Source organism: Symphalangus syndactylus, chromosome 2 (assembly GCF_028878055.3).
Source record: "Symphalangus syndactylus isolate Jambi chromosome 2, NHGRI_mSymSyn1-v2.1_pri, whole genome shotgun sequence".
Lineage (NCBI taxonomy): Eukaryota > Metazoa > Chordata > Mammalia > Primates > Hylobatidae > Symphalangus > Symphalangus syndactylus.
Window position 1 is genome coordinate 86,900,536 of NC_072424.2, and position 27,341 is coordinate 86,927,876.

The window sequence follows — 27,341 nt, forward strand, 5'->3', positions numbered from 1 at the left end:
ATTGTCTCAATAAAATTTCAGTTTTTCATACTCAGAATGACTGTCATCAACAAAGGTCATATGTTATAATTTAAGTCAGTCAATGTATACCTTAACCTGTTCAATGAGAAAGTAGATCATCTTAATTTGAGGTATAATCACTATCAATGACTTTGAGAGATCTTACACTGTGAGAAAACCTGTCTCCCTAACATCTAAATTACTTTTTACTTTTGAAAGGCTTCTCTTAAATATGTCCTTCGGTACCATTGAACATATCACTCTACCACTATTTTGCAAGGCTCAGTTTTTATCACATGATTGGAAGAATTTCTTGCTGTGTTTAGGCTATGAATAGCATTTGAAAAATTACTCAGTTATAATTATAGACAGCTAACACCTGCCAACTAGCTAGAAAATGAAATCATGTAAAATTTAAAGACAAGTGTGCAGTGCTTGTCAAACACAGAGGTATCAAAACAGTAAATGCTCGCTTTTAGAAAGGTAAACTAAGATTCTAATTAGACTTTACTGAATATTACAATAAAAGTAATAAACTATCCTCGCCATATGGTTAATTTTTCAAGGCATATATATTTGTCAGCTTGCCAATTTAAACAACTTTTAAGTTAAAATACTAAATACTATTCACTAAATGAATATGTATATTCAATAAATGATTAAATATACATATTAAAGTTTATTTGGGTAATATAAACCACAAAGCTCATGTCATAATTTTTTTTCCCTTTAGTATTGTTTAAAAGCTTAGGAATTAGGCCAGGCACAGTGGCTCACGCCTGTAATCCCAGCACTTTGCGAGGCCGAGGCAGGCGGTTCACTTGAGGTCAGGGGTTGGAAACCAGCCTGGCCAACATGGTGAAACCCCACCTCTACTAAAAATATAGCTGGGTGTCGTGGTGGGCGCCTGTATTCCCAGCCACTTGGGAGGCTGAGGCAGGAGAATCGTTTGAACCCTGAGGGGGAGGCTGCAGTGAGCTGAAATTACGCCATTGCACTCCAGCCTGGGCAACAAGAGCGAAAGTCTGTCTCAAAACAAAAACAAAACAAAAGAAAATAAAACAAAGAAACAAAAAATAAATAAAAGCTTAGGAATTGTCCTAAGGTGATTTTATAATAAATAATTTACAATTCTAAGAAGACCTCTAACTTTTAAAATTAAAAATAAGGTAATATTTATGTAAAATATAAAGCTAAAAGTATCTAGTTTTTCCAAGGTAATGCCCTATTTCATTACAATCTATCAGATTTCTTCATATAAAAGACATTAGAACATAAGAAGACAGATAATTATCATGTTGCCAAATTTAACATGAATTTTTTTGTTATGAACTAAAGGTTGTTTTTAATCTATTTATTTGAAAAGTGTGCCACAAACTGTGAGTCTACCCGTAATAGATTTTAATAATAAAATACCAACTGGGAAAATCTAATAAATGCTCCTAATAGTCACCCTACAGAAACTCTCAAAGTATCTCCAGTGAAAAAAGCACTTTTAAAAAAACAAGCATCTTTTAAAGTTTTTTTTTCTTTTATACAGTTACTTTATGGTACATGTATCTTTACTGACACTGGCTTAACTTGGTGTAACAACCAACAGGAAAAAAAACAAGCATAAAAATAATGTTCCCATAGTGTGACTATCTAGCTAAGGTTTTCACACCTAAATTTCTAGTGTGTCAATGCCCCTAGAAATACAATCACTGGCCAGGCACGGTGGCTCATGCCTGTAATCCCAGCACTTTGGGAAGCCGAGGCAGGCGGATCACAAGGTGAGGAAATCGAGACCATCCTGGCTATCACGGTGAAATCCCATCTCTACTAAAAACACAAAAAATTAGCTGGGTGTGGTGGCAGGCACCTGCAGTCCCAGCTACTTGGGAGGCTGAGGCAGGAGAATGGGGTGAACCCGGGAGGCGGAGCTTGCAGTGAGCTGAGATCGTGCCGCTGCACTCCAGCCTAGGCGACAGTGAGACTCCATCACACACACACACACACACACACACACACACACACACAAAGAAATACATTCACCAAATATTCTGAAGAATCCTTGAAATCTGATTTCCTGAGTATATTATGCCAGCCTAATTAAAGTATTAAGTAATTTCTCTAAGGTCATTTCAAATCTTTCTCACTTAATGTAGTAAATGTGAGCTAGAAACAATGTGTCCAAGTAAACCCTATTTTCCACTGACTTCTATTTAAAAATTTAGATATTTTACCATGGTGTGAAAAAATAAACTGATTTGAGAAATTCTGACAAAATAGAGATTAGAATTGGTGGCAAAGCTTGCTTGGTGCTGATGCACTTCCAGCAGCACTTTCATCCTTCTAAGCACTTTAAGCATGCTGCCCTCCCTGACCAGCATCAACTCTGTTCTTCCACAAATTCTAAGATTTTTCTCATGTCTATGGTTCCTTCCAGTCCATGCTAATTTGCTGCAACATAAACACTGCCTATTTTTAAATTAGAAAATTCTTCATGATTAATACATAACCCGAAGTAGTGCCCATTTTATTAAAATTTTAAGTGATTAAGAATCCTGTATTATGCCGGGTGTGGTGGCTCACACCTGCAATCCCAGCACTTTGGGAAGCCAAGGCAGGCAGACCACTTAAGGTCAGGAGTTCAAGACCAGCCTGGCCAACATGGTGAAACCCCATCTCTACTAAAAACTAGCTGGGTGTGGTGGTGCATACCTGTAATCCCAGCTACTCGGGAGGCTGAGGCAGGGAGAACTGCTTGAAACCGGGAGGTGGAGATTGCAGACAGCCAAGATCATGCCACTGCACTCCAGCCTGGGCAACAGAGTGAGACTCCATCTCAAAAAACAAAAAGAATCCTTTATTACACCCAAGATTCCACAGCTACTTTCTGTTAGACCAAAGTTTCAATAATCCTTAAGTTAGCAGTTTGAATTATAAATTACCTATTCAAATGGTAAAAAGATATTTTGCAAATTTCTAATGGTTATCAAAAGAAAAATAAATATAACTCTAAACAAAGACAACAGCACATCTACTTTCTAATTCTTTTATTTCATGAATGGTCTGCACATACAGCACTTTAAGGACATAAAGTGTTGAAAATGAGAAAAAATTCTAATTAAGCCATTGTTTTAGAGGATCCTTTATGATGTCATGAACAACCCATGATCTTAAAGTAAAATTTACTATGCAAGTGTTTAACATCTTTGTACAAAATGCTATATCCCATTTGTAAACAAAATAACTATGTTAGAAAAATATTTTTTAAATGAATCAGTTTTTTTCATGTTAGAGGCCACTGGGGGCACTGCAACAGGAATAAAATAGATGAAATCAGGCCGGGCACAGTGGCTCATGTCGGTAATCCCAGCACTTTGGGAGGCCAAGGTGGGTGGATCACAAGGTCAGGAGTTCAAGACCAGCCTGGCCAACATGGTGAAACCCTGTCTCCTCTAAAAATAGAAAAATTAGCTGGGCGTGGTGGCACCCACCTGTAATCCCAGCTACTCAGGAGGCTGAGGCAGGAGAATCGCTTGAACCCGGGAGGCAGAGGTTGCAGTGAGCCAAGATCGCGCCACTGCACTACAGCCTGGGCGACAGAGCGAGACAGTATCTCAAAATAAATAAGTAAATAAAAATAAATAAAATAAAATAGACGAAATCTGAAAACATAAAGAGTATTGTTAATTTTGATCTTTCTGAAGAGTCAAAACATAGGACAGGACGTATTTATATATTATAAAGAAGACACTGAGTATAGATAGTACAGATATGATTCCTCCTATAAGTCAGAAAGTTAAAAAAAATTGGCTCTGTCTTCAAACAATTTAGAAAAAAAAAAGTCAAAGATTTGCCTTCAATTTCTTCACATTCTTTATCCAAAGAAGGACAGAAAACCTGAGAATAAAGAATATTCTCTGAGCCTCAAAACCAAGGAAGGAAAGTGGTCAAAGACAGGAATGAGAGGAGGCAATGAGAAGTAAGCCACAAGGCTTACTGAGGGAAAGGGACCGAGTTCGCAATGTATCAATAAAATAAGAAAGGCCAGAAAATAGTGGTGTGGAAGAGAGAAGCTTAGTGTAAATACTGAAAGAAGACTCTCATATTTGCTGTGATATCTAAGAGTCAGCAGTGAATGTTTGACATGCACTACCTTAGACTTTTGGCTCTCACTAAATGGCAGTTAAAAAAAAATCAAAACAAAACAATCATTTAAAAAGACCAAATCTGCTTCTAGAATGTCTCCAATCTGTTATATTTTATAGCCCCACTATAAATGAATTAAGTATGCTTCTAATCTAATCAGATCCAAATTATAAATAGACCAAGTGATATATTATCTAGTTAGATACACATGCAGTTTTAATGGAAGCCTCTAATTAGGCCTGACTGCCTTCTGTCCTGCTTCTCCTCATGGAGAAGTTTTCTGTTCAAGTGATGGGGTGGGGCGGAGGGGGGGGCGGTCTCCTGGTCCTTAGGGGCTGAATGCTGATTAGTCCAAACCAAAAATAGAAATGCCCAATTTCCTCATCAATGACTGGCTTAGAAAAGGGCATGTGACCCAATCCCAGTCAATAGAAACTGAGAGGAAGTCTGCTAGAGGGTTTCTGGGAAAGCTTTTCTTCCCTGAGAGTGAGACATGTGGGAAGAAACTCTTTTCTTCTTAGCTGCAGATAGTCATGTCTGCACATGGTGCCTGGAATAGCATGCTGTAGGAATGGAGACATCATTTGCTATGCTGAGGAAGGAGAACAAAAAAAGAAAGCAGACAAGTAATGTAGTTGAGCAAATGAATCAATCAAGGTTGGAACTGCCAACCCCCAGACTTATTATGTGAAATAATAAATTTATTGTTAAATTTTCAATCTATTTATTACTCAATTGGATAGCAACTAGATACCGCAACTCCAACTGTAACTCTAACAGCTATAAATGTGCATCCTACCCAGCAACGAAAATTTCATTTCTCCTGGAGGTGGGGGGGTAATAATCACTTTACTAAATGAAAGCCTCCTCCACCCCACTTACCAAAGATAAATATTTTGTTGCTTATTCTAAATTTTCTATCTTAAGCCAATTTACTTTCAGACAATATTGATTGCTGGCAAACTTATGAAAATGACCAAATGACCATTCTTGGAAAAGTACTTGGCTATTCTGGATAGGCCTCAAAATCTTTGGTACATATGTGTTCTCATATTTTCCTCCCTAATCACATGTATCATCAAGACTATAGTTCACCAGTAGACTATATTAGTAAAGTGGAACTCTTACTGATCTTCAAGTCCCAAGTACAGTGCCTGCCTGGCCCAGAATATTTCTCAAAAATGTGAATACATTTAAACATGCTGATGTGGAATCAGTAAATTGAGAACTGGGGTATAAACAAAACACGTTATCTCCTAATGTGTCCATTTTTTTTTTTTTTTTTTTTAACAGATTTAGCTATTTGGAATTGAATTCATTCTACCACCTTGTCATCATTTCTCCCTTGCCAACTATAGCTCTCTGAGCTGACCTATAGCAATTAAGGGCTTTCAGGAGCAGCTGCAGAAATTGCATATGCACCACAGCTTTTGCTGCTTTACTAATGAATAACAGAAAGCATTATGGTGTGCTACATTTGAATTAATATTTGCTTTCTCACGTGAGGCTGACGCTAAAATGGTAGGCAGTGAAGCTGGAGACGTAAGTGAAAGCCAGATAATGCTAGGTACTATGTGACATTAAGAAGTTTAAATTCAATTCTATTCTAAAGGGCTTTTGCCAGTAAAGTTACATAGATTTTCATTTTAGATAAATGGCTCTACAGCTATATGGAGGATAGATATAAAAGTGGAGGGTGAGTTTAATCTGGAGAAGGAGACACAGCAATGACAGAACTAGAACAGTGGTATCGGGGGCAGAAATTCATTTAGGAGCTATTTCTACTTGGATGTCTCATAGGCAACTTAAACTTAACACATCTAAAACAGCAGTCATTTTTCCCCTAAATTGACCCCCTGCCACTCTTTTGTCTCACAAAACAATTGCACAATTCACCAAGTACCTCAAGCCAAAAACTTCAGAGCCATGCTTAATTTTGTTATTTTCCTCGTCTTCTAAATCCAACTATACTATATCCTGTGGTTTCTAACTCCTTGATATCTACCAGACCCATTTTAATTTTTCCCACTCCCTCTTGCCCTACCTCACATCCTAGTCCACTATCGCTTTTGTCATAGGCTAGGAGGACAACCTCCTAATTGATGTCACACATCCACTTTTGACCATGGAAATCCATTCTCTAGAGTGATCCTTCTGACACACTATCAATCACTACTCTACCTTGCTCAAAATCCCCCAGTGGCTTCCACTATTCCTATGATAAAGTCCACAACCCTTAAATAGCCTATAAGCCCCTCTGGGATCTGGTTTCTGCCTAGTAATAGCAGGCATACCTAACATTAACTGAGCATTTATATGCTAGGCACTGTGCTATGCTTTGCAAACATCATTTATTTTATTCTCACAGCAACACTGTGAGGCAGGAACCATAAGCATCATGCTCATTTTGCAGATGAGGAAACTGAATCAAGGAGAGATTATGTAACTTATTCAAAGTTGTAGAGCTAATAAAGTACAGTCCCACACTGTGTTAACATTTCAGCTGATGACGGACCCCCATATGCAACAGTGGCCTCATAAGATTACACACTTGACCCTTGAACAACAAGGGGGTTAGGGGGCCAACCCTCCACACAGTTGAAAATCTGTGTATAAGTTTTGACTCCCTCCAAACTTAGCCAACAATAGCCTACTGTTGACTGGAAACCTTGTTGACTGGAAACCTTACTGATAATATAAACAGTCAATTAACACATATTTTGTATGTTATACATATTATATACTGTATTCTTATAATAAAATAAGCTAGAGAAAAGAAAATGTTATTAAGAAAATCATAATGAAGAGATCATATATTTACCACTCATTAAGTGGACGTGGATAATCATAAAGATCTTCATTCTTATGGTCTTACTTTGAGTACACTGCGGAGAAGGATCAAGAGGAGGGGTTGGTCTTGTTATCTCAGGGGTGATAGAGGTGGAATAGGCGGAAGGAGAGGCTGAAGAGGCAGGCACACTCGTGTAACTTTTGTTTGTTTGTTTGTTTGAAACAGGGTTTTGCTCTGTCGCCAGAGGGCTGGACGGCAATGACACAATCTCAGCTCACTGCAACCTTGAACTCTTGGGCTCAAGCGATCCTCCTGCCTTAGCCTCCTGAGTAGCTGGTACTACAGGTGTGCTCCACTGCACCCAGCTAATTTTTTTTTCTTAACTTTTTGTAGAGATGGGTCTTGCTGTGTTGTCCAGGCTGGTCTCCAACTCCTGACCTCAAGAGATCTTTCCACCTCAGCCTTCCAAAGTGCTGGGATTACAGGTGTGAGCCACCCCACCCAACTTATTTATACTAACTTCTATTGAAAAAACAATCTTCCTATAAGTGGACTCATGCAGTTCAAACCTATGCTGTTCAAGGGTCAGTTGTAATTCTATATTATTACTCTACCTTTTCTATGTTTAGATATACAAATACCATTGCATTACAATTGCCAAAGCGTATTCAGTACAGTGACATGCTGTACGGGTTTGTAGCCTAGAAACAACAGGCTATATACCACATAGCCTAGGTGTGTAGTATCTAGGTTTGTGTGATTTCACCCTATGATGTTCTCACAAATATGATACCAACTAACGATGCATTTCTCAGAGCGTATCACCGTCATTAAATGACACATGACAGTATCGGAGCCAGGTCTGCCAAACTCCAGAGTATGTCCTCTTAAGCTATTCACGCCACCCTCGAACTGTCTGCCCCAGCCATATTGCATTACTTTCAGCTCCTAGAACTCATCTGCTCTCCTTGTCATGAGGCCTTCATACATACCGTTCCCTATGTCTGGAATGTCCCCTCACAAATCTCACCTTTACGTGGATAATATTTATTCATTTATCATGTCTCTGCTTAAATGTCATTGCCTCAGGAAAGCTTTCCCTTACTATCTAAAATTAAATTTTATATTTGTTTACTTCTTTATGGTCTGTTTCCCTTTGGTATGATGTCAAAATTGTTACCACTTGTCCTCAGTTCTCAGAATGACATTCAGCAGGAGTTCAATAAACATTTGTTGCATAACTGCAAGCATAAATGAATGACGCTGGGGTGGAAACTCCCTAAACTGAAAACTTCATCTATTCAGACTACTGATGAAAAACAGAAAGAAAGAAAGTATAAATTTGTTCATCCAACAGATATGTATTTAGTAGCTTCCAGGACCCAGCCAGTACTCTTAAGAACTCACAGCCTTCCTATGGGAGACAGACACATAAGCATGTGCTTATAACACAATATAAGTAAATTGCCTGTTATAATTGTACAATAGATGCAGAGATGGAAAAAAAGAGTATAAGTCTATAGGGAACGTTCCCAGGAAATTCTTGAGTCCTTTTGCAGGATGAAAGAGTCTTGAAATATATATCGCATAGTCTATGTATTTCACTTATGAAAGGGAGAGGAGCATCTACTATATATACCAGAGTACTTTACATCTCATTTAATTCCCACAAGAGCTCTGTGTTGTTATTCCCATTTTACAGATGTGGAAATCCAAGCTAAGAAAGGTCAAGGAATTTGCCCAAGGTTACAGGCAAGGACATTAATAAAGGAGTGGAATTTGAGCCCAACTCTGACTCCAGTACCCATTTATTTATCATTATATTGAAGTCCTTTGATACTATGCTCCCCAGAGGCTGCCTACTTTTATTTTCAATATAACTCTTAACACGATTGGTTATCTGGTTTCCCACTCTAATATAAATTAAGCAGCAAAATGAAAGATCAGGAAGAGACCAAAGTCAAGTATCCTGATGGCAAAGGAAAGAACAGAAAAACTATAAAAATTACACACAAAAATATAAAAACTAATGGATCATATAGTCAGTCCTCCACCCTTTGCTGCACAACAATATTTGATATGCATAATGATGACCCCATTATGGACAAAAATGGTTGTTATAGTCACTACAGTCTAGAAGATATAGAAATAACTTTTTGTGTTTCAAAGGGTAAACTTCAGTTACCTAGTATACTAATTCCTCTCTGGTAACTCTGAATTGTAACAATTGTTTCCAAAGTGTTAGTGAGAAGAAATATCCCAAGATCTTAAATAGAGTCTTCATTTTGTGGATATTATTTTTCTGCTGCTTTAAACTAAATTCATGCCAGTATATAAAAACTGTCAGTTTTAACTTACATAGTTACCCAAGTACATTTTAAATTTTAAAAACCTCTCATACAGGACTTTGGACAACACACGTGGATTGAGAAATGTAAAGATTGACAAGCATATATAAGGTGTTACTGAATATACTCAACATCTAAAAACTTAAAAAAAAAAAGTCTTCTAAGACACCTTGTAATAAAACAGGATAAATTATGAACAAAATGGAGGAAAAACTATAATATTTTTAACCTGCTGCACTCATATCTTAAATAGCTACACATGTGAAAAAGAAACAATTCAGGCAAACACAGAGAAAGCTGGTTGAGTAATTTGCCATAAAAGTGTTTCTATCAAATACCCCACCTGGGTCCACCTTTTCAACATGAAGATGTTAGCTTCTTTTAAGATAGGTTTTTATTATTTTATATAATTCTCTTCTTGAAAAAAGAGAGGTTGCATTTGGAGAACACATCCTGGTTTGTTTTGTTTTTAAAAATAAGAGAAAATTATTCCACCAATTATCTTGAACAGGCTAAGAAACATTTAATATCCTTTATCATTTTAGAGGCTTTTAAATGTGAGCCTTTCCACTCAGAACACTGTTGACAATGTGAAAAAACACACTGGCTACATTTCCCAACAACATGTAAAAAGAAATATAAGGAAAACCAAGTGTTTACTTGGAATTAACTGTAGTTTTCATATATTCTTCCAGGAGCAAAGCAGTTTCTGCCTAAAACTCTCTAGAAAAACACTACTTGTTTACTTACAGAACACTCTAATTTAAAGATGTAAACTCATAATCAAAGTTTAATAACAACCTAATAGAAACAAACACAACGTGAATAATGGCAAGTAAAATTTAACTGTACTAGAGAGATAGTTGTATTTAAAATGCTCTTCCTTACCTGGATGCTCTTCAGAATAAACTCACTTTTCTCTCTCACATCTTTGAAGGGACACCTCTTAGAAAGCATAAGCAGATGAGCAAGTAGCTTATTCAAACCATCCGAAGACTCGGTATTTGAAAGCCCGTCTGATGGACGATGAGGTGTTTCTTTCATCGAACGAAGATACTCGGTTTTCCTCAAAATGGTTTGCCTAATGTTTTCCAGTGCTGTCTCCCTAGTAGTTGAATCTCTACTGCAGAGTCCATCCCATCTCACTTCATTCTCTCCTTCAGCCATGACAATAGTTTTTCCTTTGCGGTCTTCAGTTACCTTTCAGCATGCCCCAAAAAATCACTTTGTATTTTTAAAATGAAAAATGTAAAAATAAAATCAGAGAAATCAAATCGTCATGAAAACACACATCTGGGTGACATTTGGAACCACTGGTGCCTTCAGCCGATCTACAAGCTAAATCACCCTCTCACCCTCTCCTTGTACACGAAAGGGCAGTCTTCTTTCTGGAAAAACAAAGTGGGAAAGTTGCAACCTTGCAGCGCTGGCTTTGGTGGGCAGAGAATTTCGGGGAAGCGTTCTCCTCCGTCTCGCGGGGGTCAGTGGATATCCTCACGTTGTGGAGCTGTCAAATCCGTGCTCTGCCCCAAAAGGCTGGTAACAGTTGAACTCCCTCCAGCCATTCGGGGCTTTTTTGTCTGTGCAGCCACCGGTTTCTCTCCAGCGTTCCCACCCCGCCCCTCCTCCGACACCAGTCCCCGCCCTCCGCAGCTCCTCCCAGCGCCTCAGCAGCCGGCCGCACGTCGGCAGGCAAGGCTCGCCGAACCCTGGCCCATTGGCCGCAGCGGCCGGAGGCTTGGGCGCTGTCGGAGGGCGGCAGTCTCCGGCAGCCGCAGTCTCGGCGGGCGGCGGTGAAAAAAAGCGTCCCCAGCCCCGCCAATTCGAGACCCCCGGGAAGACGCTACTTCTCCGATCCCTGCGCCCTCGCCCACCACCGCCAAGCCAGAGTGCACAGGGCGGCCCTGGCAATCCTCGAGCGCCAGGCTGGGCCGCGGAGCTGGCGGGGCGGCGGGACCCGAGGCGCAAAGCCCGCCCTTCGCCCAGCCCCATCGGTGGGGATCAGCCCAGAGGGCGGGAGCAGGGAGGGGAGACGGGGTCCTCACCCCCAGCCCCTCCCCTTTCTCCGCCCGGCACAAACCGGGAGCCGCCCCGGCCCCAGCGCCTTCTTCCCCGCCTAGGCAGACGCGACCCGCCGAGGCAAAGCCATAGGAAAAAGCCCCGCCCTCTGGCAGGCTACCTCCGGACCCCAAGTGCGCCGCGCGCGGCTGCCAGCCGCTCTCGGCTGCTACGCATGCGTGACTGCGAACTGGGCCAAGCGCCTCCGGAGGCGTTAAGCTTGCGCCCTGAGGCGGTTTCCGTTCCCGGACGTTTGGAGTCTGTCGTGGAGGAGGGGAAGGAAAAAGTAAGGCGTAGAAGTACACTGAGACTTCGTCACACATAAAACAGGCAGGACTAAGAAAGAGGGCGCGAAGGGACTCCTGGAAGAAATTGAGTCTACATTTAAGATCACCCTAAAATTAGTGACGGCCTCTTTATTACTCCAAACCCCAGATTTAAGTCGGTAGGACGTCTTCGCGTTGACTTGTGGGGAATGTAGTTTTGATGCCGGCGCGTTTTGTTTGCGACAGAAACTACAACCCCCAGGGGCCACCGCGACGTTGCCTGTGGGTGCCCGCGAACCAACGGTTAGCGGTGGCAGGGGCTGACTGAGAGCGTCTGCTTGGTAAGCACTGTAAGCTGGGTTGTCACCTTTCCTTGACAGGGTTTTTCCTTCCTCCATTTCCTCTGGGATTTTGGAGACAAAGCCATCTAGGGTGGCCTCCCTTAGTCCAAGGACTTTTTCCAGTGACTTTCGTGGGAAGGACTAGTCCAGCTGCCCAAGCGCGGGGCGTGGTGGGTGAGGCAAGGATTTGGGATCCTGATCCCAAGGGTCGCATGGAGCGGCCTAAGTAAGGCCAAGAAGGAAGGATGCTGTGGAAACTGGAGCTTCGCGCTGCCGCCTTTGCTTCCGCCCTTTTCTGTGGACACACGCGGGGTGAATTTGGGATCTCTGCGCATTTGCACCTTTGTTTGCCTTTGCTTAGGGATGTTCTGGGCTTTATTTGCTCAGTCAAATGAAATCCTAGGCAGGGCTTTGAAAGCAAGTTGTCAAATCCATCTCGTAAAAGAATCCCCAGTATTCCTAGATAGGAATTCCTGCAGGCTTTAAGGATACCGCATGCAAAAGAAAGCAAAACCATAAAAGTCTCCCCAAAACTTAGTCGACTTTTTCAAAAGATTCAGTCATTTGCTTAAAATTACAGTTTGCTTTTAAAAAGTTATTATTTGAGAAAAGTCGAGGTTTGAACCGCCATCAGTGGACTGATAATCGGTGTAGATTTTAATTCTTTACCTTGCAGAATTGCATTGCACTAAATTATAAAAATTTCATCTTGCTAGTCACTGAGTATACAACAATGAAAAAGACAGTCTTACTAGTTAGAGGAACTAGTTGTTAGACATACAGTTACAATAATATATGATATCACTGAGATGTCTAGAAGGAGATGACTTAGTCCAATCTTGAAAAGTCAGGGAAATCTTCATCCCAGGGGAAATGAAGACCAAAAGAACAGCATATGCTAAGGCCCAGAGTGAAGGGTACTTTCAGGAAACGTCAGTAAGCCACATCATGCATACTTGGCCGTGTGGGGTGGGAAGGGAAGGGTGCTTTTTGTGTGTTGATGTACTTTGAAGCTACAAAGAGACAGGTATTGTGAATTCTTTATATCTTTTCTGTAAGTGAGCTATTTTTGAATAGATGCATAGTTCTGATGAATTGGTCTAATTTCAAAAGCCTTGTTACATTCTAACACTTCTCGTTTGAATCTGAATTTTTAAAAGGGAATAACTTATGAGTGTGATTGAAAAAGCAAAACAAAAACCATTCCATTTTCATCTCCTTTTTGGGATCTTCATCCTCTATCCAGCCCATAAAGGGTCGGGTAGTTTCTTAAGGCTGGGTGCCTTTTTATGCTGTAGTTAAATTTGATCTCATGTATACCCATGGCTTCACCAACACCTATGACTCTCAAATGAATAGCTCCATTCAGCTTCACCTCTCACCTTTCATAATATCTCTTGGATATTTCTTCTTGGATATCTCAAAAGCATCTCAAACTCAACATACCTAAAACCAAATGCATAGTTATCTCTTATGAATCTAATTCTTTTTCAGTGTTCCTTATTTCAGCAAAGGACACTACTATACATCTACTTGTGAAAATTTGAAAGCTAAACATTGTTCTTTATTTCTTCTTGCCCTTCATACTTCTATGGCCAAATTATTACCAAGTTCTGCCAACCTTATCTCCCAAAATATCCTTCAAATACATTTTTCTCTCCACCTGTCTTCAAACTGCGATAATCTCTCAAGATCACTACAGTAGCAATTATTCACAATGCCCCTCCTCCATTAGTTCTCCATTATAGCTGCCAGAATGATTTTTTGAAACTGCAGATCTGATCAGATTTTCTCTTGGTTAAAACTATTCAATGGTGTCCTACTACTGTTAAAGACAAAACTCCTTTATAAAGCCTGACATCATCTGGTACTCTTTCAGATTAACTTCATATACTGCTCTCCAGATCAGCCATACAGACCATTTTTCAGTCATTGATTCTCATATTCCATTTCACCCACGCATTTACTCAACAAATCTCTGTTGAGTGCCTTTTATATAACAGGACATTGAAGATACAGCATTGACCACAATATATAAAAATTCCCACTGTCATAGAGCTTGCATTCTACTGAGGAGAGATAGTAAATAAATACGTAAAACACTTAGTAAATGAAATGAAGACAAATGCAGTGGAGAATAAAACAACTGGGAAGGGGAATGGGGAGTGCCAGGATGTGAGGGGCAAGGTTCACTTTTAAATAAGGTGGTTAGAAAAGACCTAATCCAGAAGGGGACAATTGAGGAGATATGAAGTAGGGGAGGGAATAAACCATGTAGATGCCTGGGCAAATAGCATTCTAATGAAGAGAATTAGTGCAAAGGCCTTGGGCAGGAGCCTGAGTGCACATTTGAGAAATAGCAAGAAGGCTAATGTGGCTGGAGCACAATGAGTACAAAGAGGAGAATAAGGTGAGGTCACAGAGAAAGGAAGTAATGGTAGGAGAACATGCAGGTGACTGAAAGGACTAACATTTTTAATTGGGTTGGGAAAGCATTGGAGAGTTTTGCGCAGATGAGGGCATGATCTGACTTTTTAAAAATGACTACTTCTCTCTCTCTCTCTCTCTCTCTCTCTCTCTGTCTTGACAGAGTTTTGCTCTTGTTGCCCAGGCTGGAGTGCAATAGCACAATCTTGGCTCACTGCAACCTCCACCTCCCAAGTTTAAGTGATTCTTCGTCCTCGGCCTCCCAAGTAGCTGGGATTACAGGCATGCACCACCATACCTGGCTAATTTTGTATATTTAGTAGAGACAGGGTTTCACCATGTTGGTCAGGCTGGTCTTGAATTCCTGACCTCAAGTGATCCACCCACCTCAGCCTCGCAAAGTGCTGGATTACAGGCGTGAGCCACCGTGCCCGGCCTCTTTCTTTTTTCCTGAGACAGAGTCTCACTATGTCACCCAGGCTGGAGTGTAGTCATAGCTCACTGCATCCTTGAACTCCTGGGCTCAAGTAATCCTCCCACCTCAGTCTCCCAGGTAGTTGGGACTATAGGCACATGCCAACAAGCCCAGGTAATTTTGTATTTTTTCCTTTTTTTTTTTTAACTGAAATTATATAAAAGTGGAGATAATTTTTGTCTTTTTGTAGAGACAGGGTCTCACTGTGTTGCCCAGGCTGGCCTTGAACTCCTCAAGTGATTGCCTCAAGTGAGCCTTCTGCCTCAGCCTCCCAAAGTGCTGGGATTAGAGGCATAAGCCACTGCAACTGGCCTGAAGTGAATATTTCTTTTAAATTGTGTTGAGCATAGACCATGGGGAAGCAAGGGTGGAAGCAGAGAGACTGGTTAGGAAACTAAAGTAATAATCCAGGTGAGAGAATCTGGATACATTTTGATAGTATAGCCAACAGATTTTGCTGACAGATTGTGTGAGAGTAAGAATCAAAAATGGCTTCAAAGTTTCTAACCTGAGTAACTAGAATGGAGGAAGTGCCATTTACTGTTATGGGAAAGTTTGCAGATTTGTGAATGGGAGAGAGAGGAAAGGTTGGTATTTTAGCTTGGCCATGTTAAGTTTGAGATGCCTCTAAGAAATTCACATTGAGATGTGGAGGTGGAGGAGGCAGTTGAATGAATGAGTCCAGAAGTGAAGAGAAAGATCTGGCAATAGATATAATTTTGGGCTTTATAGTAGTGTTTTGATAGCAGTTGTTGATATCACCAAAAGTGATATTCTGTGGAGTTTGGGTGGATTTGGAGTTCTCTGCAAAGGTGACTGTGAAGGAGCAGCCAGTGAGCAGAGGAAAACCCACTGTTCAGTAGGTGTTCTAGAAGCAAAATGAAGAAAGTGATTAAGGAGGAAGGAAAAATAAGTTATGTTAAATGTTGCTGTAGGTCAAATGAGATGAGGATTCATAATTGACCAGTACATTTAGCAACATGGAGGTCATTGGGATCTTGATAAGAAACTTTTGGTGGAGTAAAGTATACAAAAGCCAGATGGGTACTTTTATTTATTTTTATTTTTATTTATTTATTTATTTATTTATTTTGAGAAGGAGTTTTTGCTCTTGTTACCCAGGCTGGAGTGCAGTGGTGCTATCTCGGCTCACTGCAAGCTCCGCCTCCCGAGTTCAAGCGATTCTCCTGCCTCAGCCTCCTGAGTAGCTGGGATGACAGACACCTGCCACCATGCCCGGCTAATTTTTGTATTTTTAGTAGAGACAGGGTTTCACCATGTTGGGCAGGATGGTCTCGATCTCCTGACCTTGTGATCCGCCCCCCTCAGCCTCCCAAAGTGCTGGGATTACAGGCATGAGCCACCGCGCCCAGCAATGGGTACTTTTATTTAGTAGAGTATGGGAGACAGTGAGTATGGATGCAGCATTCTTTTACTGTATTCTTTGTCCAGATTGTTCTAGCCTGTCTTTGACTCCTCTTCCTGCAGGTCTTTGCTCAAATAATCATTTTCTCAGAGGTGTCCCTGATCTAATTAAATACTCTTCTTGTAAATAGACCTATTGCACCGTAAACCTTGAGTTGCTCTTATGTTACAAATTAGTTTTGCAGTTGTGCCATGATTTGATTAAAGTGTGTTTATTTCAGTAGAGCTTAAGCACACAAGAGGAACTACTGTGCTTGTTTTTGTTCATCATCTTATCTCTACCTCTGAGTACAGTGCCTGGTACCTAGTACAAACTTAGTAAATGTGTGATGCAAGAATAAAGGAATGAATGAATGGAAGAATGATATAATGCCACAGAACTTTCAAAGGTATGGCATATTTATCTATCATTTACAAAAACACAAAGTAATTAATGGATGAACGAGGGTACATTATAATAAAAACATCTTAGAAAGTTCATCCTAATAAAAATAAAGCTGGGCACGGTGGCTTATGCCTATAATCCTAGCACTTTGGGAGGCTGAGGCGGGCCTATCACTTGAGGTCAGGTGTTTGAGACCAGCTCGGCCAGCATCATGAAACCCCGTCTCTACTGAAAATACATAAATTAGCAAGGCATGGTGGTGGGCGCCTGTAATTCCAGCTACTCGGGAGGCTGAGGCAGGAGAATCGCTTGAACCCAGGAGGCAGAGGTTGCAGTGAGCTGAGATCGTTCCGCTGCACTCTAGCCTGGGTGACAGAGTGAGATTGTCTCAAAAAAAAAAAAAAAAAAGAAGAAAGAAAGAAAGTTTACAGAATCTGTAGCTTAGGAAATGTAATTACTGGTCACATAAAATTTTATTTAATGTGATACAGTTTCACATTGTTTAATTCAGAGTTCTTATATTCATAATGTCTGCCTTTTGGCTGGGCACGGTGGCTCACACCTGTAATCCTAGCACTTTGGGAGGCCGAGGCAGGCGGATCACCTGAGGTCAGAAGTTCGAGACCATCCTGGCCAACATGATGTAACTCCATCTCTACTAAAAGTACAAAAATTAACCGGGCATGATGGCGCACGCCTCTAGTCCCAACTACTCGGGAGGCTGAGGCAGGTGAATCGCCTGAGCCCGGGAGGCAGAGGTTGCAGTGAGCCAAGATCGCACCACTGCACTCCAGTCTGGGCGACAGAGTATGACTCTGTCTTAGGAAAAAAAAAAAAAAAAAAAAAGTCTGCCCTTTTTGCTGCAACATATCAATAGATGTTATGGAATTTAGAATAACTTCTTTAGATCAGTAAATTTTCACAGTTACATTTTAGAAGAGTAATTAATTAGGGAACAGATATTGAGAGATTTTGCTAACTTTGGCCATGGACCATGGAATCATGCAGTATGTTGCCTTTTAGACTGGCTCCTTTACTTAGCAATGTGCATTTATAGTTATTTTATGTCTTTATATGTATGGCTTGAGAGCTAATTTGTTTTTATCACTGAAAAATAATCCATTGTATGGATATATCACAGTTTGCTTATTCACCTTTTGAAGGACATCTTAATTGCTTGCAGTTTTTATCAATTATGAATCAAGTGTCCTAAAAATTTATGTGCAGGCTTTTTCTGGGTATAAGTTTTTAACTCATCTAGGAATCTGATTGCTGGATCTCAGGTGACCCTATGTTTAGCTTTGTAAGAAACTCACAGCTGTTTTTCTTTTTTTTTTTTTTGAGACAGAGTCTCGCTCTTTCGCCCAGGCTGGACTGCAGTGGCGCTATCTCGGCTCACTGCAAGCTCCGCTCCCGGGTTCACGCCATTCTCCTGCCTCAGCCTCCTGAGTAGCTGGGATTACAGGTGCCCACCACCGCGCCCAGCTAATTCTTTGTATTTTTAGTAGAGACGGGGTTTCACTGTGTTAGCCAAGATGGTCTCGATCTCCTGACCTCGTGATCTGCCCGCCTCGGCCTCCCAAAGTGCTGGGATTACAGGCGTGAGCCACCGCACCCGGCCACATAGCTGTTTTTCAAAGCAGCAGTACTATTTTCTGTTTCCCACCAATGAATGAGAGTTCCTGTTGCGCCCCACCTTTGCCAGGATTTGGTGGTATCAGTGTTTTGGACTTTAGTTGTTCTAATAGGTATGTAATGGTATCTCATTATTGTTTTAATTGGTGATTCCCCAATGACATATGTTGAGCATCTTTTCATATGCCTATTTGCTGCCTGTGTATCATGTTTGGTGAGGTGTCTTTTCAGATCTTTTGTCCATTTTTAAATTATTATTACTGTTGAGTGTTTTTGTGTTTTAGAGGCAGGGTCTCGCTAGGTGAGGCAGGGTCTCGCTAGGTCACCCAGGTTGGAGTGCAGTGGTGCTTTCATAGATCACTGTAACCTCAAACCCCTTGGCTCAAGCAGTCCTGCCTCAGCCTCCGAAGTAGCTAGAACTACAGGCATGCACCTCCATGCCCAGCTTACTATTGAGTTTTAAGAGTGCTTTGTATATTTTGGACACACAAGTCCTATATCAGACCTGCATTTTGCAAATATTTTCTCCAAGTCTGTGGCTTGTCTTTTCATTCTCTTAATAATGTCTTTGCAAAGCAGAAATTTTTAATTTTAGTGAAGTCCAGCTTTCATGTATCATGCTTTTGGTGTTGTAGCTAAAAAGTCATTGCCATACCCAGGGTCATTTAGATTTTCTCCTGTCTTCCAGAACGTTTATAGCTTTGTGTTTTGCATATAGGTTTATGATCCATTTTTTAGTTTTTTTTTTTGTAAAAGGTATAAGGTCTGTGCCTAGATTTATATTTTTATTAATAAAGTTTCTGCTGGATCTGAAATTATTTTGATGAATAATATTAAAAGGTGAAAAACTTTTTTTTAAAGACCATTATGCTGAATCTGTACAACTATATTGGTGCCATTCTTCAAAACTGTTCCTTGAGAAAGAGACCTGAAGTCAGCCTAAAGATGAGGCCAGGGAGAACTTTATCTGGAATGTATCAGGAAACCGGACTAACAGTTCCATTTTAGTTATCTGTTGTCAGCATGTGCAGTTGGCTGAGTGCTGTAAGTGAAAATTGTTAGGAAGGCTTTCTACAATTAAGAATATTATTCTTCAATTGAATTACCTTGTTACTTGTCTACATTGCCGGGGTTTTTGTGTTTGTTTGTTTTTGTTTTTTGCTACTTTTTTGCCTAGTCTTACAAGGTTGCAAAAATCAACCTGTGATTTTTCCACAATAGTTTGACCCTTCTCTACAATGAAACACAGAAGCCATGTAAACTTAAAATATCTCTTTCTATGATAACTGACTTCAACTTAAGTTTTTAAAGGAAATTATACTAATTATTTACTATATAGTAGCATAAGCAGTTTTGCCTCTAAATGCTTCCTTAGTTTTTCTTTTGGCTTGTTGAAAAATATCTTGTCAACCAAGTACTGTATGTGTACTTTTATGTGTGGGGTGTATGTGTATTGCCCAAATAAATTATAAAGGCTCTTAAATTTGAATCTGTATATTTTATTTTTAAGTTTTCCTTAACAAGGTCGATTTGAATTCCTTAACAAGATTGATTTGAATGATATTCTTTTCAGCACTTCAAAAACGTATTTTCTGAAACACTGTCATACATACTATTCTCAGAATACCATCCTCCTTTTTTCTATGTTATTTTGGTTCCATCTTTCAGGAATAAATGAGTAAACCACTTAAATCAAGTTTACTCTTCAGTATTTTCTCCAGTTTTTCTGTTTTTGGTGTCTCCAAATTTACTGTAGTATGCTTTGAATGACTAAATCTCTAGTATTTCTGACATATATTAATGGATAGATTTTTAAAAACCAATAATTGCTGAATCTATATTCATTTTGCTCTTCTTGAAAGATTTGTGAGCCAACTCTAGCAATATATGCTATTGAATTTTATAAACCAATCTCACTACTGACTTTATTCTTATTTTTCTACTTATTTTCCTTATCCACATTTTACATGAATATATACATATATAGGGATAAGATATTAAAATTATATGTCATTTTTAAAAGCATTACATATTTCAAACAAAAAATAAGAGTAACAAAATAAATACCCTTTTAAACTACCCCTTGGAATGAACAAATGTTAACATTTTACCTACTTTGCTTTAGTTTTTTTTTTTTTTTCAATGAAATAAAATATCACATAGGTTGTGAAAGTGCTCTTGGCACAGTCATATATTGTCTTTGTCTTTTAAAAAATGTTACATAGAAGATATCTTACTATCTGTAACTTGCTTTCTGTTTTACTCAACAATATATTTTCAGAGCTTATCTGTGTTGCTAAATGTAGATCTTGTTTTTAAATTTTAGCTGGTGTATAGTGTTTCATTGTATGAATATGATACAACTTATCCAATCCCTATTAATGTATATTTATGTTTTTTAAAAAATTTTTTTCTGTTGCAAGCAGTGCAGCAGTGAACATCATTATACATATGTCCAGATATGTGCCATTTTCTCTAGGGTTCACTCAAATTTGGAGAAGTGGAATTGCTGAGTTATAGGATATACACAGGATCACATTTTTCAAGTTGTTCTCTAAAATGTTATGTTTTACCAGTTTACACTCCCATTGGCAGTTCATGGGAATTTTCAAATCCCCACATCCTTGACAAAACTTAATATTGATAGGCATGTTTTTTTTTTGTTTGTTTGTTTTGTTTTGTGAGACAGAATCCCACTCTGTTGCCCAGACCAGAGTGCAGTGGCACGATCACAGTCCACTGCAAGCCTCAACCTCCTGGGCTCAAGCGATCCTCCCACCTCTGCCCTACAAGTAGCTGGGAACACGTGTGTGCCACCACACCCAGCTAATTAAAAAAATTTTTTTTTGTAGAAACAGGGTCTCACAGTGTATTGCCCAGGCTGATCTTGAACTCCTGGACTCAAGCAGTCCTCCCACCGCAGCCTCCCAAAGTGCTAGGATTACAGACATGAGCCATTGCACTGAGTCCTGATAGGCTTCTTTTAAAATTTTTTTCAGTCTAATGGGTGTAAAATAATTTCTGTATTGTTTGAATTTGCATTTTCCTGATGAATGAAGTAGAATGTTTTTGTCCTTTTAGCTATTCATGTTTTCTTGTCTTTTAACTTCCATTGTACCTTTTGTTCCTTTGTTAATTGAGCTTTGTGTTTTTCTTAATGGTTTATATGATAGAACTTGTTTCTGTATTTCAGATACTAATCTTTTATGTTATGTATGTTTCTTCTTTTTTTTTTTATTATACTTTAGGGTTTTAGGGTACATGTGCACAATGTGCAGGTTCGTTACATATGTATTCATGTGCCATGTTGATTTCCTGCACCCATCAACTCGTCATTTAGCATTAGGTGTATCTCCTAATGCTGTCCCTCCCCCCTCCCCCCACCCCACAACAGTCCCTGGAGTGTGATGTTCCCCTTCCTGTGTCCATGAGTTCTCATTGTTCAATTCCCACCTATGAGTGAGAACATGAGGTGTTTTGTTTTTTGTCCTTGCGATAGTTTGCTAAGAATGATGTTTTCCAGTTTCATCCATGTCCCTACAAAGGACACGAACTCATCATTTTTTATGGCTGCATAGTATTCCATGGTGTATATGTGCCACATTTTCTTAATCCAGTCCATCGTTGTTGGACATTTGGGTTGGTTCCAACTCTTTGCTATTGTGAATAGTGCCGCAATAAACATACGTGTGCATGTGTCTTTATAGCAGCATGATTTATAGTCCTTTGGGTATATACCCAGTAATGGGATGGCTGGGTCAAATGGTATTTCTAGTTCGAGATCCCTGAGGAATCGCCACACTGACTTCCACAATGGTTGAACTAGTTTACAGTCCCACCAACAGTGTAAAAGTGTTCCTATTTCTCCACATCCTCTCCAGCACCGGTTGTTTCCTGATTTTTTAATGATGGCCATTCTAACTGGTGTGAGATGGTATCTCACTGTGGTTTTGATTTGCATTTCTCTGATGGCCAGTGATGATGAGCATTTCTTCATGTGTTTTTTGGCTGCATAAATGTCTTCTTTTGAGAAGTGTCTGTTCATGTCCTCTGCCCACTTTTTGATGGGGTTGTTTGTTTTTTTCTTGTAAATTTGTTTGAGTTCTTTATAGATTCTGGATATTAGCCCTTTGTCAGATGAGTAGGTTGCAAAAATTTTCTCCCATTCTGTAGGTTGCCTGTTCACTCTGATGATAGTTTCTTTTGCTGTGCAGAAGCTCTTTAGTTTAATGAGATCCCATTTGTCCATTTTGGCTTTTGTTGCCATTGCTTTTGGTGTTTTAGACATGAAGTCCTTGCCCACGCCTATGTCCTGAATGGTATTGCCTAGGTTTTCTTGTAGGATTTTAATGGTTTTAGGTCTAACATTTAAGTCTTTAATCCATGTTGAATTAATTTTTGTATAAGGTGTAAGGAAGGGATCCAGTTGCAGCTTTCTACATATGGCTAGGCAGTTTTCCCAGCACCATTTATTAAATAGGGAATCCTTTCCCCATTTCTTGTTTTTGTCAGGTTTGTCAAAGATCAGATAGTTGTAGCTATGCGGCATCATTTCTGAGGGCTCTGTTCTGTTCCATTGATCTATGTCTCTGTTGTGGTACCAGTACCATGCTGTTTTGGTTACTGTAGCCTTGTAGTATAGTTTAAAGTCAGGTAGCGTGATGCCTCCAGCTTTGTTCTTTTGGCTTAGGATTGACTTGGCATTGCGGGCTCTTTTTTGGTTCCATATGAACTTTAAAGTAGTTTTTTCCAATTCTGTGAAGAAAGTCATTGGTAGCTTGATGGGGATGGCATTGAATCTATAAATTACCTTGGGCAGTATGGCCATTTTCACGATATTGATTCTTCCAACCCATGAGCATGGAATGTTCTTCCATTTGTTTGTATCCTCTTTTATTTCATTGAGCAGTGGTTTGTAGTTCTCCTTGAAGAGGTCCTTCACATCCCTTGTAAGTAGGATTCCTAGGTATTTTATTCTCTTTGAAGCAATTGGGAATGGGAGTTCACTCATGATTTGGCTCTCTGTTTGTCTGTTATTGGTGTACAAGAATGCTTGTGATTTTTGTACATTAATTTTGTATCCTGAGACTTTGCTGAAGTTGCTAATCAGCTTAAGGAGATTTTGGGCTGAGACAATGGGGTTTTCTAGATATACAATCATGTCATCTGCAAACAGGGACAATTTGACTTCCTCTTTTCCTAATTGAATACCCTTTATTTCCTTCTCCTGCCTGATTGCTCTGGCCAGAACTTCCAGCACTATGTTGAATAGGAGCGGTGAGAGAGGGCATCCCTGTCTTGTGCCAGTTTTCAGAGGGAATGCTTCCAGTTTTTGCCCATTCAGTATGATATTGGCTGTGGGTTTGTCATAGATAGCTCTTATTATTTTGAGATACGTCCCATCAATACCTAGTTTATTGAGAGTTTTTAGCATGAAGGGTTGTTGAATTTTGTCAAAGGCCTTTTCTGCATCTATTGAGATAATCATGTGGTTTTTGTCTTTGGTTCTGTTTATATGCTGTATTACATTTATTGATTTGCATATGTTGAACCAGCCTTGCATCCCAGGGATGAAGCCCACTTGATCATGGTGGATAAGCTTTTTGATGTGCTGCTGGATTTGGTTTGCCAGTATTTTATTGAGGATTTTTGCATCAATGTTCATCAAGGATATTGGTCTGAAATTCTCTTTTTTGGTTAAGTCTCTGCCAGGTTTTGGTATCAGGACGATGCTGGCTTCGTAAAATGTGTTAGGGAGGATTCCCTCTTTTTCTATCGATTGGAATAGTTTCAGAAGGAATGGTACCAGTTCCTCCTTGTACCTCTGGTAGAATTCGGCTGTGAATCCATCAGGTCCTGGACTCTTTTTGGTTGGTAAGCTATTGATTATTGCCACAATTTCAGAACCTGTTATCGGTCTATTCAGAGATTCAACTTCTTCCTGGTTTAGTCTTGGGAGGGTGTATTTGTCGAGGAATTTATCCATTTCTTCTAGATTTTCTAGTTTATTTGCATAGAGGTGTTTGTAGTATTCTCTGATGGTAGATTGTATTTCTGTGGGATCGGTGGTGATATCCCCTTTTTCGTTTTTTATTGCATCTATTTGATTCTTCTCTCTTTTCTTCTTTATTAGTCTTGCTAGCGGTCCATCAATTTTGTTGATCTTTTCAAAAAACCAGCTCCTGGATTCATTAATTTTTTGAAGGGTTTTTTGTGTCTCTATTTCCTTCAGTTCTGCTCTGATTTTAGTTATTTCTAGCCTTCTGCTAGCTTTTGAATGTGTTTGCTCTTGCTTTTCTAGTTCTTTTAATTGTGATGTTAGGGTGTCAATTTTGGATCTTTCCTGCTTTCTCTTGTGGGCATTTAGTGCTATAAATTTCCCTCTACACACTGCTTTGAACGTGTCCCAGAGATTCTGGTATGTTGTGTCTTTGTTCTCGTTGGTTTCAAAGAACATCTTTATTTCTGCCTTCATTTCATTATGTACCCAATAGTCATTCAGGAGCAGGTTGTTCAGTTTCCATGTAGTTGAGCGGTTTTGAGTGAGTGTCTTAATCCTGAGTTCTAGTTTGATTGCACTGTGGTCTGAGAGACAGTTTGTTATAATTTCTGTTCTTTTACATTTGCTGAGGAGAGCTTTACTTCCAACTATGTGGTCAGTTTTGGAATAGGTGTGGTGTGGTGCTGAAAAAAATGTATATTCTGTTGATTTGGGGTGGAGAGTTCTGTAGATGTCTATTAGGTCCACTTTATGTAGAGCTGAGTTCAATTCCTGGATATCCTTGTTAACTTTCTGTCTCGTTGATCTGTCTAATGCTGACAGTGGGGTGTTAAAATCTCCCATTATTATTGTGTGGGAGTTTAAGTCCCTTTGTAGGTCACTGAGGACTTGCTTTATGAATCTGGGTGCTCCTGTGTTGGGTGCATATATATTTAGGATAGTTAGCTCTTCTTGTTGAATTGATCCCTTTACCATTATGTAATGGCCTTCTTTGTCTCTTTTGATCTTTGTTGGTTTAAAGTCTATTTTATCAGAGACTAGGATTGCAACCCCTGCCTTTTTTTGATTTCCAGTTGCTTGATAGATCTTCCTCCATCCCTTTATTTTGAGTCTATGTGTGTCTCTGCACATGAGATGGGTTTCCTGAATACAGCACACTGATGGGTCCTGACTCCTTATCCAGTTTGCCAGTCTGTGTCTTTTGATTGGAGCATTTAGCCCATTTACATTTAACGTGAATATTGTTATGTGTGAATCTGATCCTGTCATTATGATGTTAGTTGGTTATTTTGCTCGTTAGTTGCTATAGTTTCTTCCTAGCCTCGATGGTCTTTACAGTTTTGCATGTTTTTGCAGTGGCTGGTACCGGTTGTTCCTTTCCATGTTTAGTGCTTCCTTCAGGAGCTCTTTTAGGGCAGGCCTGGTGGTGACAAAATCACTCAGCGTTTGCTTGTCTGTAAAGTATTTTATTTCTCCTTCACTTATGAAGCTTAGTTTGGCTGGATAGGAAATTCTGGGTTGAAAATTCTTTTCTTTAAGAATGTTGAATATGGGCCCCCACTCTCTTCTGGCTTGTAGAGTTTCTGCTGAGAGATCAGCTGTTAGTCTGATGGGCTTCCCTTTGTGGGTAACCCGACCTTTCTCTCTGGCTGCCCTTAACATTTTTTCCTTCATTTCAACTTTGGTGAATCTGACAATTATGTGTCTTGGAGTTGCCCTTCTCGAGGAGTATCTTTGTGGCGTTCTCTGTATTTCCTGAATCTGAATGCTGGCCTGCCTTGCTAGATTGGGGAAGTTCTCCTGGATAATATCTTGCAAAGTGTTTTCCAACTTGGTTCCATTCTCCCCATCATTTTCAGGTACACCAATCAGACGTAGGTTTGGTCTTTTCACATAGTCCCAAATTTCTTGGAGGCTTTGTTCATTTCTTTTTATTCTTTTTTCTCTAAAATTCCCTTCTCTCTTCATTTCATTCATTTCATCTTCCATCAGCGATACCCTTTCTTCCAGTTGATCGCATCTGCTACTGAGGCTTCTGCAATCTTCGCGTAGTTCTCGAAACTTGGCTTTCAGCTCCATCAGCTCCTTGAAGCCCTTCTCTCCATTGGTTATTCTAGTTATCCATTCTTCTAATTTTTTTTCAAAGTTTTTAACTTCTTTGCTATTGTTTTGAATTTCCTCTCGTAGCTCAGAGTAGTTTGATCGTCTGAAGCCTTCTTCTCTCAACTCATCAAAGTCATCCTCCATCCAGCTTTGTTCCGTTGGTGGTGAGGAACTGTGTTCCTTTGGAGGAGGAGAGGTGCTCTGTTTTTTAGAGTTTCCAGTTTTTGTGCTCTGTTTTTTCCCCATCTTTGTGGTTTTATCTACTTTTTGTCTTTGATGATGGTGATGTACAGATGGGTTTTTGGTGTGGATGTCCTTTCTGTTTGTTAGTTTTCCTTCTACCAGACAGGACCCTCAGCTGCAGGTCTGTTGGAGTTTACTAGAGGTCCACTCTAGACCCTGTTTGGCTGGGTGTCAGCAGCGGTGGCTGCAGAGCAGCGGATTTTCATGAGACCACAAATTCAGCTGTCTGATAGTTCCTCTGAAAGTTTTGTCTCAGAGGAGTACCCGGTTGAATGAGGTGTCAGTCTGTCCCTACTGGGGGGGTGCCTCCCAGTTAGGCTGCTCAGGGGTGAGGGACCCACTTTAGGAGGCAGTCTGTCCATTCTCAGATCTCCAGCTGCGTGCTGGGAGAACCACTACTCTCTTCAAAGCTGTCAGTCAGACAGGGACATTTAAGTCTGTGGAGGTTCTTGCTGAGTTTTTGTTTGTCTGTGCCCTGCCCCCAGAGGTGGAGCCTACAGAGGCAGGCAGGCCTCCTTGAGCTGTGGTGGGCTCCACCCAGTTCGAGCTTCCTGGCTGCTTTGTTTACCTAAGCAAGCCTGGGCAATGGCGGGCGCCCCTCCCCCAGCCTCGCTGCCGCCTTGCAGGGTGATCTCAGACTGCTGTGCTAGCAATCAGCAAGACTCTGTGGGCATAGGACCCTCCGAGCCAGGTGCGGGACACAATC

General features: G+C 40.1%; 2 protein-coding genes across 9 annotated transcripts in view; one reads left to right on the forward strand and one right to left on the reverse strand.

Annotated features, from left to right (window-relative positions):
* SESN1 (sestrin 1) overlaps positions 1 to 11,445 on the reverse strand; it is a 124,810-nt gene extending 113,365 nt beyond the window's left edge. For 2 of the 3 annotated variants that reach the window (XM_055260847.2, XM_063630677.1), the window contains exon 1: positions 10,165 to 10,776. In XM_055260847.2, coding sequence (XP_055116822.1) covers positions 10,165 to 10,443 — 279 coding nt within the window. In that variant the 5' untranslated portion in view covers positions 10,444 to 10,776. Of the gene's footprint in view, positions 1 to 10,164 lie in introns of all 3 variants that reach the window. The other variant, XM_055260836.2, reaches the window with a different exon arrangement.
* A 14-nt stretch (positions 11,446 to 11,459) lies between these two features.
* Positions 11,460 to 27,341, forward strand: part of CEP57L1 (centrosomal protein 57 like 1) — a 75,844-nt gene continuing 59,962 nt past the window's right edge. For 2 of the 6 annotated variants that reach the window (XM_055260882.2, XM_063630690.1), the window contains exon 1: positions 11,555 to 11,620. Coding sequence is in view for 1 of the 6 variants with exons in the window: in XM_055260888.2 (XP_055116863.2) it covers positions 11,510 to 11,620 (111 nt within the window). In the remaining 5 variants the exon portion in view is untranslated. Of the gene's footprint in view, positions 11,621 to 11,908; positions 11,942 to 27,341 lie in introns of those variants that run through there. The other 4 variants (XM_055260888.2, XM_063630694.1, XM_055260929.2 and 1 more) reach the window with 4 other exon arrangements.